Source organism: Prorops nasuta, unplaced genomic scaffold (assembly GCF_024137725.1).
Source record: "Prorops nasuta isolate Cenicafe-Biocafe unplaced genomic scaffold, Cenicafe_Pnas_1.2 PNAS00061, whole genome shotgun sequence".
Taxonomy (NCBI): Eukaryota; Metazoa; Arthropoda; class Insecta; order Hymenoptera; family Bethylidae; genus Prorops; species Prorops nasuta.
Window position 1 is genome coordinate 127,501 of NW_027116858.1, and position 12,500 is coordinate 140,000.

Here is a 12,500-nt window from a genome sequence, read left to right on the forward strand (position 1 = left end):
TTGGGATTCTAGGCGTGGTGGTGGATACCGTAGTCATCTTCTCGGTGGTGGGGGCCAACGGCGCATTCTGAGGCGGACCCTTGGTAGGCAGCGGCTTCAGCAATATCTCGGGAATGTCCTGCTTCCTGCCGTTGCTACCCGAGAGAATCCTCGAGATGCTCGGGTAGTGCAAGGTTGGCACGAATTCATTGCTGTTGCTGTTTCCGCCGGTGCTACCGTTCCGCCTCTCGAGGTCGCCGCCGCCGCCGCCGCCGCCGCCGCCGCCGCCGCCGGACTCGAGGTGCTGCCTCTGCTGTTCCTTAGGGATGACGAGTACACCGCCACCACCGCCGCCACCGCCACCGCCACCACCCAAGGGTTTGTTCCTCGAGTGGGCGTGTCTCTCGGGAATGTGGGGGAGGGGTGGTGGTTGGGCCAGATCGGGCGGTCTAATGGGGATCCTCTCGTGAACCGGCGTCAGGCTGGGCGGTGGGATGGGTCTTCGGGCACCGGAGTAGACGTCCGAGTTGGTACCACGCAGGGTAGGCTTGTCGGCGAACGGATGCTGGTACTCCGGGGGCAGCGGAGGGGTGAAGAGTGACCTCGAGGGTTGCTCGTGGAGAGCCGGAGAGGCGGTCGCTCGGGCTACCGGATACCGATTGGAGAAGACCAAGGAATTGGGCGTCGAGTGATGATGATGGTTGACCGAGGACGACGGCGTTGCCGTGCTGGTGGTCGTCAACGGTGACGGCATCATCGACGCTCCTAAGCTTCGCTTGGTCGTCGACGAGCCGCGCGGCGCCGTCGCAGCCGCCGCCGCCGCCACTTTCTTCCACAAAGTGGCAGCGTTTCTCTCCAATGGCGCGTCCTCGATCCCTCCTCCGTTGGAACCCCTCGACCAGCGGACCTCCGCGGACAGCAGCAACAGCATCGTCAGTAGCTGCATCCTCATCGACCACGCGGACCTCGCGATGCTTGATACCATCTTGTACTGTCCAAGGACATTCAAACGCGCGCCTCGGGAAAACTATAACGTTCGTTCCATCTTGTGCGCCTCCGAAGGATCTCTCGGCTTCTTTAAGGACACTTGTCACGAAGATATCCTCTTCGATGCTAGTATAACGATACTTTGCCTATAAATCAGCAGTGGCGAGACAACAACAGTAACACGGCAATAACAAGAAAGGGAAGAAAGAGCTCGAGACCAATCGCTGCGGTACACCCGCCCCTGAGCTTTTGGCAATTTCCTCCACTGGTATACCCTTCAATTTGCAAGTTTTGTTGCTTCTTAATAGGAATCTGTTCTATCGAACTATTCTGCTTTGGTCTGTGCGTGTGTGTGTGTGTGTGTGTGTTGGTTCGACAGTGAGAGAGGGATATATATATATATATATAGGTGAAGATAGAAGGAGGGAGGGAGGGAGAGAGAGAGAGAGAGAGAGGGAGAAGAGCTTTTGAGATTCAAAGCTACGACATCTTCCAAGTTGGCGTGTCTTGTGGCGATTCAAAGGATAGAGTGCTAACGATCCCAAAGCAGATTTGCAGGAAATCTGTGGTTAATCCAGTTAAGCAATTGTCCTTTCCAAGTTTCGTTGTTCCGTGACACGTCCGGTACGATCAATATCCATCTTATCGTCTCTCTATAGATACTTTCGACGAATCCCTCCTAATAGACTTTAGCTTTCCTGTCCACTTCGATTTGCAAAATCAATTTGAAAGCTATCCAACTTGGGCCGTCCGTCCGTCCGTCCTTCTTGCTTGCAGTTCAATCGTCGAGACTCGTCGATGGACGGCTCACGTCCCAAATTCGCGAGAGCCTAAATGTGAATCCTTGATGGAACATTTAACGCCAGTTAGCGTTAAACCATTTTCGTGTCCGGATATCAAACTTGCTCGTGATACGTCCGACGACCTCTCTACCTGTCCGTGGGATCCTTGACATTTCACATTGGTACCTGAAAACAACAACTTTTATCAGTATAGTTATTTTCAACATGCAAATTTAATATAACAGATACATATTATACTATAGTATGTGTGTGTGTGTGTGTGTGTATACAAATGCAATGGAACAAACGTCTCTAATATTGGCTTTAAGGGATATATATATATATATATATATATATATAGAGAGAGAGAGAGAGAGAGAGTGTAATTAGTTGTAAACCGATCCAGCTTAGAGGCAGGCTTTGCACGCCGTTGCAATATACTCGGTCTTGGAAGCACTAGAAAAGCAAGTAAGCAAGCAAGAGTTTCGCTTGTAAGGAAGCGTGCAAGAGGAAATTGGCTGAGGCAGGTAAAGAAAATACGCGGATGACTCGGATGAACTTTAGGAACTCTTACAAAGACGTGCGCTACCATTTGAATCGATAGCTCGTGCGCTCGCTACGTGCTCGCTCGCTCGCCTCTGCTGCACGGGTTCCTTGCTTGGTTTACCGGTAAACTCGATACGATGTACACCTCTCTTTCGCTTCTCTAAAAACACAACATTCAAAGACCCTCTACAAACACAAGCGCGCGCCACGTCACCCGCACGCTCGCCAACATCCCCGTCGTACACACACCGTACCCTCTACCTCCTCCCAATTTTAATTGGAAACGTCATCCTCGTTTCGTTCTCTGCTCCTCCTTACACGTACGTACCCCTTTCTCAAACTTCTTTTCACGCTGCAAACGTAATTTGGCCAATACTGTAAATCAAATAGCTCGTGGATTTGACGAGCTAGGGAGCTAGTTTATCAATATATATATATATATATATATATATATATATAGAGAGAGAAAGAGGGGAATTTTGTGCTCCGCCTGAAAAATACTGAATCACGCTACTCCGTGAGAACCCTGTCGTGACCTTTGACCCGAGGCTTGAAAATCTTGCGGATCGAAGCGGAATGTGGCGACGAGAGCGAATGATGAAGAAGAGGAGGAGGAGGAGGAGGAAAAAAAGGAAGAAAAAGGGAGGAAAGACGGAAATGACGAAGGTGCAAAGTGGTGCCAAGGATCGCCGCGCGCGCGTCTATACGCTCTCTCTCTCTCTCTCTCTCTCTCTCTGGGTTTTCGAGCGCGAGAGGCCGACTCGTCGCTCCTCGTGATTTAGCGCGGGCTATAGTTGGTTTAGTTTGGCAAACACACGCGCCCGTTCATTATAGTTTGCACATCTGTGTCTCGCGATCATCCCCCCCCCCCCCCCCCCACCCTCGACTGTTCCCTTCTCCCCACCCGGGCCTCGTCATCGAATCGCGCGCGATTCAAGTCTCTTTTGTCCTTAATACACGTGTCCCCCCCCAAGTACACTCTACGTCCACTCATCGATACGTTCCGCGAGATTCACTTCCAAGAATGTACGTGCATGCACGCGCACAAGGCGTACACCTGGCAAAGATTGAAAGCTCCTAATGATCCACCCTCACGCTCGCACTACGTCGCGTCTCTCTCATTTCCTCGCTGGAGGATCCCCCAGCACCGCTCTCCGTAGGCAGGGCTCCTGTTGCCTCGCTCTCTCGCCCGACCGGCCCATCCATTATTCCCGAAGCCACCATGGCGACGAATAGATTTCTATCTCGGACGCGCGAATCAAGCTCCGTGAAAGTCTTCTCTCTTGGAACGCGCCGCAGCTCGCGTATATATATATATATATATATACCATTGGATGACGATGCACCGAAAATCCAACGTTATTCTTTCTATTCGTTGATCCATCGATCGATCGTCCAAGCGAGCTTCGACGAGATTTTTTAACAGTTTTTTGCATGAATGCGATGGAAGGAATAATTTGCGAGCTCCAAAAGCTCATTGATATTCCTTCGTATCGCGGACGGTACTCTTTTATTTTTGCTCGCATTTGTCTTTTGGACCGCGTGTTTAGGAGGATTTCGCGTTAATCGAGGGAAAGGGACGAAGTGGCGGAGCGTTTTTTTTTTTTTTTTCATAGGCTCGGGGAGAGTGTTTGGCTAGATGAATGGAGGAATAACGAGGGAAAGCAGAGGGTAAGGATAAAAATTTATGCGCCGCGCGGCGGACCATTGCATGCTTTCCCGCCGTGGTTATGCAGTTTCCGATATAAGGCGCGCCTGCAGCTATAGAAAGGTCAGAGCTGCAGGGTACGTACTTTGATCATCGAACGAGGGCTATAAATATTTGGATGATCGTTCGCGGCCGTAACGTGTGTGCGTGCAACTTGTTTCCACTGTGTGTGAGACTAAATATGCCGAAACGTGCATCGCCTCGTAATTCTCTGCAAGACGTCGAGGGATAAAACTTTGACTGCCGAACGGATATTCTCACGATTTTCCTCGGCTTCCCATCCCACCCACCCCCTTCCCAACCTTCCCTCAACGTATTTCCACGGTTTTCTCGTAATGCTACCGCTCCAACGTCCCCCCCCCCCCCCCCCCTCGACAACCAAACGTTTCGAGAGGAGATCCCTGCCCCGGCGCGGCGCTTCTCGATTTTATCAATATTCACCCTCTAACGTGTTTTCATTGCTAGCACTCTCCAACCACCACCATAGCCATCTCGTATTCTAGCCCACTAGTACTTTTTACTCCGCGCGCATCTCGCACCGTACACTATAGATATATATATATATATATATATATATATATATAGGGTATTTCACTTAAAGTGACCCAGCGCGAAACCATGCTAGAAGCGAGTAGCTGGGGAAACACATAGGTGACGGGAGGAGGGAGGGGATAGCGCTGAGGCAAGCCTAGCTAGTCTGTGATGGACAGCCGTCGACTTTCAGACGCCTCCCCCTCCACTTCACACCAAACCCAGGCAAGTGTTTGGACTTAAGACTCTCTTCGGGGGAGGGAGGCACACACATCGAGCGTCTATCTATCTACCGCAAGGTGGTACGAAACTTATAGCTTCTTTATAAAGGACAGAGAGATAAAGAGGGATAAAGAGATGTACCTATATCGCAGACGCTCGATGCCCCCCCCCCCCCCCCAAAGGGAGTCTTAAGTCCAAACACTTGCCTGGGTTTGGTACGAAGTGGAGTGGGAGGCGTCTGAAAGTCAACGGCTGTCCATCACAGACTAGCTAGGCTTGCTTCAGCGCTATCCCCTCCCTCCTCCCGTCACCTATGTGTTTCCCCAGCTACTCGCTTCTAGCATGGTTTCGTGCTGGGTCACTTTAAGTGAAACACCCTGTATATATATATGTATACCTTCGATCCTTTATCCTACTAGTACACACTCTTTTCCAACCAATTTTTCCCCATCAGCGTTTTAAACTGGTTTTTATGGGAAATTTCAGGGCCGCCGCAGATTTGGCAAAACAATATATCGGAGAGAGAAATGTAGAGCAAGCTAGCTCTCTCTCTCTCTCTCTCTCTCTCTACATATATATATATATATATATATCCGGTTCGAAAGCGAATTTAACGGGCGATATTTTTTCCGCGTGAGAAGAGTTGGGTTGAAATTGGAGAATCGAAGGGAAGGGGCCATGCAAGTTTGCTCGGAAATTTTTATCAAATGCAGTGCACGCGGCTTGCCTTTATTTCGTATGGGATAAACGTGTGTGTGTGCGTACGCGGGGTTATTTACAAGGTCCGACGCGCGCGCGCGCACGCACGCCCGCGTGCGAGGGGCATGATAATCGGTGAACCGAATTCGTGCATCAGCAACGGGGGAAAAACTCGCGGATCGTTTGAAATGACGTGTCGCCCGGCAAAATCGCATCGTCCGTGCTGCACCAGAGAGAGAGAGAGAGAGAGAGACGGAGTTTTAATGCTGCGGCCGATCCCGCGCGCGCTACCTTCAGATTTTACCCGCAATTTTTCACTGAGAGCGGTGCGCGCTGTTGCTGCTGCTGCTACCACCCCGTCCACTCGCGCGAAAATCGCATTATAGCCACGTTCCCCGAACGTCGAAAAATAAACGTTACTTTGGCCCGCAAAAAATCATTTTAAAAATCTGCTCCGCGCAGCATCGATACGAGGGTGAGGTTGGATCGAGACTTTTGACGTTTGAAAAATATGATTGGCAAAATGCGATTGGTTACTGGCATACACGCAATACCGTTAAATATTGAAGGAAACCAATAATTCTGCCTATGCGCTATTTCTCGTTATAATTTATGCATCCACCTATATATATATATACATATGCAGAGAGAGAGAGAGAGAGAGAGAGAGGGAAATCTCTGGAATATAATATTTCAATTTACCCGCAATTGTCCCGTATTTCAATTTTTTTCCCCTTGCAAATAACAATGATCAACATTCGCTAATTTATTCGCGGAGCCTCCGAGGAATAATCAAACGGGAAGAATATTCGGTCGCGCGTGCATTGTTGATTAATTTCGATAATTCGATATTTTAAAAAGATATGCGCTTTGAAACAAACACCGTATGTCTATACATATATGTATGTATATATGAAGCAATAATATCGCGTTCTGACAAATTCACGAGTTGAAATATTAAATCGTGGAATAAAAATAAAGCATAAAAACAGCTGGTGAAAAATATTATGGGACAAAGTAGGTATATGGAGACAGATGGGGGGAGGGGTAGGAAATTTAAATAAATACTGGAAATAAATAAAGAGAGAGGGAGAGGGATAAAAGTGATAAATAGATAATGGCTGGAAGCGGAGTTGGCTTGTAGAATTTGTATCGTTTCAGGGAAGAGGCTCGGCATGTGGATGTGTCGGATAAGTATACGGGTAGTGCAATTTGTTTTATTGCAGCGAGAGAAGGGATTTAGGACTTCCGGTGGTTTGAGTGGCACGAAAAATGGAGGATATTTGCTCTCGCACGCTCTCGGTGGTGCTTTTTCGCCAAGCTTCGTGCCTTACAATTATCCTCCGCGCCGATAAGCGGGGGTTTCACCCTACTTTTTCTCTCTTTCCTCTTCCTTCTGGCCGGCTGCGGCTGGAAGAGGAGAGAGAGAGAGAGAGACTCGTGTGCACGTGCGAGAGAACCGCGAGACTCCGACACGCCAGGAATTCCGGTGTTGCGCGATGCGTCCTCTCTTCACATATACCGCGCTCGAACCAACGGCCCACGGGATCTAGTCGCTTCCGTCCTTTCATCCCACTTCCGGAACCTCCCCCCACCCTCTTAGCACGAGTCAGCAACAGCCATTAGAGACACACACCATCAATCCTAAATAGTATACCATTTATCTCAGTAAACATATACATCTGCGTATATATACGTGCAACGTTCTCCAGAAAATATATATGCGAGGGGAAAAAAAAAAAAAATAAACTCTCGCAAACCTATTATAGATATACATATGATATTGTTTCTCGATAATTATATATTGGGATGAATTTTACGAAGAAACGATTGGTCGAGCAGACTATATATACATGTATACCGGGGCTAGCTAATTGGTTAATCTTGGCGGCGCGGCGCGGCGCGCGGTCTCGACAAAAGCGAGATTTGCCCGGTAAAATTCGTTACTGGAGATTGGCGAGCGAGAGGCGCTCGTTAAAAAGGCCTGAATATTCATAAAAGTCTCCGGCGAAAGAGAAGAGCGATTAAGCCGTGAATCCATCCATTCCATTTACGGGAATATTAAGAAGCATATCCGGTTTCGCCATTTCTATATGAAATTTATCGAGCGGTCTCTCGCGGCATTCCAACTTTTGCTTGCCACACGGACGAAAGGTTAACAAACTTGTGTGTGTGTGTGTATATATATATATATATATATATAATCTCAAAGCAAACAGTCTAATTGTATTCGGTGGACGAATCTCTCCGGACTTTTCTTCCGGTCTAGTGCTTGACTTTCTTTCTAACGCGCGAGGAGCGAAACGGAGAAAAGAGAGAAAAAGAAAAGACGAGTGAGAGCGTTACTCTTTCTCCCCCTTATACATATATACAGTGGTCTGGTGAAACGGTTGATAGAGGAGGGGAGGGGGGGGGGGGACGCTCGTCGATACCTGACAGACGTAATTGGCAGCGGGAAGGACGGCCGCGATAGGTCGGATTCGCTTTCAGCTTGATTCGATAGGTGCATGCATGTGAGCGTGACCGACGCGAACGCATTCGCCCCCCACTCCCTCTCTCTCTCTCTCTCTCTCTCTCTTTAAAATTCACGCACGAAGCACGAGCACTGCAGGTGGAGAAAGTGGCAGAAATGTCTGAATTTTTAATCGCTGGATCTCTTGGAGCAATTGGAAAAATCTCATCGTCTCTGCGATACGCGCGCGCACACTGCACAAACACATGCATGGGGAGTATTTTTGAGGAGCGTTGCTGATGAGATGAGTTTGTCCGAGCGCGCGCGCGCGGCGCTTCATCAACCGAGTTGTGCGGCCCTCCTCAACTTCCGAAGCTCGTTAGTTGGCTTTGTTCCAGGCCTTGGCGCTCAACTTGTTCGAGCTTCCTATTTGTTTTTTTCCATCCCTTTGTCCTTTTTCTCGGCGACCGACGTCGAGCGTCGTCGTTTCGGAGCCTCTTCCCCCCGCTCGATCTCTTCCTCTCCCTCGATCGAGATGTCGGTGCATGCATTCGCCCAGAGAGTTTTTCTCACGCATCTCGCTGAGCTGCCGTCAGGCAGGCGTTAATTCGACCGATCTATAATTACGACGACGCTCCGCAGCCACCTCGTTAGCTTTCTTACCTCGCCCACTTTGACTCGGTTTTGCTTCTTGCACAATTTTCTTCGTCGATTTGACGAATTTCGTTAATCCCTCGAGATGGGCGAAAGCTTAAAGGGGGGATTCCGTCTGTCTGCGGGAGGGATCGAGGCACCTGTAGGAATAACGCCAGCACGGGGCTTGATGCTTCGTTCAAAGGGAGGAGGAGGAGTAGGATGGAAATTATCCCCCGCACACTAGCGGATAATCGATGGAGCCTGGCGAAATGGCCGCAAATCCCACGACTCGCTCGCGCGACAATTGCTTTTTCTAGCTCGCGCGACCGCTTTAATTGCTTTTTTCATTGGTTACACCGGCTTAATTGTCAGCTCGTACATCGCATTACTCTGGGGCCATCAAACCCCTTCCCCCCTTTTAACCGTCACTCTCACGAGCTTTCCCAAACAGTTTTCCCACTGCATTATATATATATATATATATATAGAGAGAGAGAGAGAGAGATATAAAAGAGCGCGAGTGGAAACTGCATCCTTGTCGCAGAATTTTCAGCCGTCGTGTTATTCGTCTCGCCTATTCGGCCGGAGGATACGCCAACCCTCTCTCTCTCTCTCTCTCTTTCTAAATATATATATATATATATATATATACGTATATAGAGGATCGGATCTGGGGCTAATTGCGCGAGGCGCTCGATCGGGAATGATGCAAAAAAGACTGAGGTTATATAGATGTATGTATGGGTGCATGGAGGACTTTGGGAGATGGTGCTTTGCGCAGTGGATGATTAATTATATCCGTTAGCCGTTTCCGTAATCGCATTATACATCCACTTCCTCTCCTACTTATAACTGGATCCACTCGATACTCTGGCGCGGGCGCTAATAGCTTCGAAATATTGCAGCCTGCCCGCCACGCCACGCCACGCCACGCCACGCCACGGTTCCATCCATCAAACATCGATCTGGCGCGAGAGCTTTGAAATTGCCAGCAAAATTACACGTGTATACAAAAAGAAGAATTAATTTAATAATTTTTCATCCGCGTGTGTATATATATATATATATATATATATATATAGATACAACACGAGAAGTAGTATACGTATACAGTTTTGCGAGGATATATATACAGTAGAAAAAAAGTTGCTTTTAGACACGTACGCGGGATGCAAGAGCAACTGCCAGTATAATCCGAGCATCTCCAATGGATGCATATATGCGGTTGCATGTGTGTTTATAAAGCGATTTCGAGGCAGAGAGCAAAATTTGGATGAGCATCGCGTGATTCGCGCGTCCATATGGATACGGCGAGCGATTCGTTCAATTCATCCGCGCTTATATTTACAGGTTGGAAAAGGCGTCCCCTCCCCCCCCTCCCCCCCCCCCCCCCCCCGCCCCCTACCTACACCATCCAGCTAGATGCAACTTTATTCAATAGCACGATTTCTATACCCGCGTGTCGAACAAAAATATCCAAATCCCTGCGCGTTATCCGCTTGAAAATCTTCCTTGTCTCAGGATTACTCGAATTGCTGGGGGGCGGGAAAAAAGAGAAAAAACGTGAGAGTTTTTCGTTTGGAAAATATGAAAATTGCGATACTCGCGATTACAGCGAGAGAAAAAAGCTTTTAGTGTGTATACATGTATCGCCAACATCGGTAGCTTTTTGCGGAGAAAAATTTGCTTTGCAAAAGCAGATGGATCGTTGGGGATAATTTTCCATATAATGGATATCAATGTTTATGTTGGTAAAGGCGCGCGGGCATCAGGATTCTCTCGTTATCGACGATGGAACGATCGAAATGGGCAAAAGATTGGTCATCGATGTATGCATGGGCTTCGGTACAATATGTAATTTTATGAAGTAAAGGGAGAGGGTTAATGAAAATAACGGGAGGATCATATACAAATAGATTTTCATATTGATGGATGAAGGAGAGGGGAGAGGAAATATTGGGCTCTGGTGGTGATGGAGCTATATGTATAGGTATAGAGTGGAGAGTCGCGCGCGCGCGCGCGCGAAAAGGGAATAGAAAAGGGATGCATATTGGCTGGAGGAGCAAAACTCCGTAGGCGGATTCGTTCTCGTCCGCTCTTGCGAATATTCTCCATTTTCTAGTGTTTTCTTTGGCCCGCGCTTGGCTGTCGCGCGCAATAATGTCTCCCAGGAGGGCCAGCAGCCTCTCCCTTATTCCCCCACCACTATACTCCTCGACAGAAACGATCCTTCCTGAAAGAGAGTAAACTCACCTCCCCCCGCCCCTCCCTCTCATACCACATATACATACATCTCTCAGCGTAAAATGTAGAAACACGTGTGTGCAGTATATGTGTGTGCTGTTTGTAGGACCGAATGGCTGGCTGGCTGCGCTTTTCCTTCCAGTCCAACGCAGGAAAATAACGCTTGAGCCGCTGGGCACGAAAACTGCTCTCAAACTACTGCATTTCACTGTCTGATATAATAGATCCCCTCCCTATATCCGATTTCTGTCATCGCGCCCCGCACACACACGTACACTACATGTACAGCCTACTTCCCAGCTCCTCTCGCGAAAATCTAAAGTTCGACCCATGGACCGCGCGATCGACTCCTCTCTCTCTCTCTCTCTCTCTCTCTCTCTTAAATATTATAAACTTGTACATTTTCAATTTGCCTATTGGTCGGATTGCGAGCTGATGTTTTATTCAAACCACTCGCGATCCTGCCATTCTCTGTATAGATATATATTTTAACCCCAGTGTTACACTCTGGCAAATTATATCTATTTTCAGAACGAGTCCTCTCGACACTTATACCATATCCTCCTGGCTAAATTTGGTATTGAAAATATTTTCACTGGTCGGTGTCCCCTGCTCCCCTTTCTTGATTGGCGAATTATTCCGGAGGACGGTGAATAAAATAGGCAAATGAAATTTTAGCGCGGACGTGTGTGCCGTGCGGCTTGTGTGAAAACTTCACAAATGGGCCTGTGTATGTCCCCCTGTCCCCTTACTCCGTGTCCAGGCTGCAATCTTAACGAGGACTAATGTGGCTTGACTCGCGTGATGGTAGTGGTGGTGGTGGTGGTGGTGGTGGTGGCGGCGGTGGCCCTTCGCCGCACGTCCATCCCATGTCTCATCGACCATTTCACTGTCCATTAACCAAATTAGCTTAATTAAATCGTATACGATTAGAGCTCCAGGATTCATAGCTTTATTATACATGATTAAAATTCACTGCTATCTTGATATCGCTGGCACGGATTGTCTTTGGCCTATTTTGTATCTTTTATGGTTTCCATTTTATTACTTTATGCTTGGTGCGGGCCTCGTCTCTGCCTCCTCCGTAGCAATAGAGGGGATAGAGGCGCTAGTCGTGTCAGACACAATCGGGCAAATTGCGTCGTTGGCTCTCGTCAGGCGGCGAAACTGTAGCTTCTCGCGCGGTGCAACCAAATATAACAATCCCTTTGGTATATACGTCTCGTTTCTTATCTTCGCGAAATCGCCCATCATGCTGCCGATATAGCCAAACTTTTGCAGATGGACACACGCACAACTTTTTCTTCTCTCTCTTCAGGGTTAACAACACCGTTTGTGCATGGGAACGAGGATGAGAGTCTTCTTCTTGGGGGGGGGGGGGGGGGGGGGGGGGTAGTAAAAGATGTGGCATACATGTGTGTGTGTGTGTGTTGGGAGAATGATAAAAAAATCATGGTCAGGAGTAATGTCACCTTGCGGGAAATCCGCCGGAGATATCAAGCGCATTGTGTACCTCGGTCCTTTTAAATATTAAACGAACACAAGGCTGAATTTATGGGATTACGGCGGTTATTTCGCACGTGACTTTGCGTATTTCCGTTAGGTGCATCAAACATGGAGCAGCATAGAAATGATAAATTTTCAAACGTTTTTCCAGCCATGTAAATCGAAAAATAAACATCCACTGTGTGTGTGTGTGTTCCTCTCTCTCGTA

The 12,500-nt window shown here is 48.2% G+C and overlaps 1 protein-coding gene across 7 annotated transcripts in view; it reads right to left on the reverse strand.

Moving 5' to 3' along the window:
• The window catches only part of LOC136784595 (uncharacterized), a 150,159-nt gene that overhangs the window by 4,396 nt on the left and 133,263 nt on the right, over positions 1-12,500 (reverse strand). For all 7 annotated transcript variants that reach the window (XM_066745357.1, XM_066745355.1, XM_066745358.1 and 4 more), the window contains one exon: positions 1-1,934. This exon is cut by the window's left edge. In XM_066745357.1, the coding sequence (XP_066601454.1) occupies positions 1-964 (964 nt within the window). In that variant the 5' untranslated portion in view covers positions 965-1,934. The remainder of the gene's footprint in view (positions 1,935-12,500) is intronic.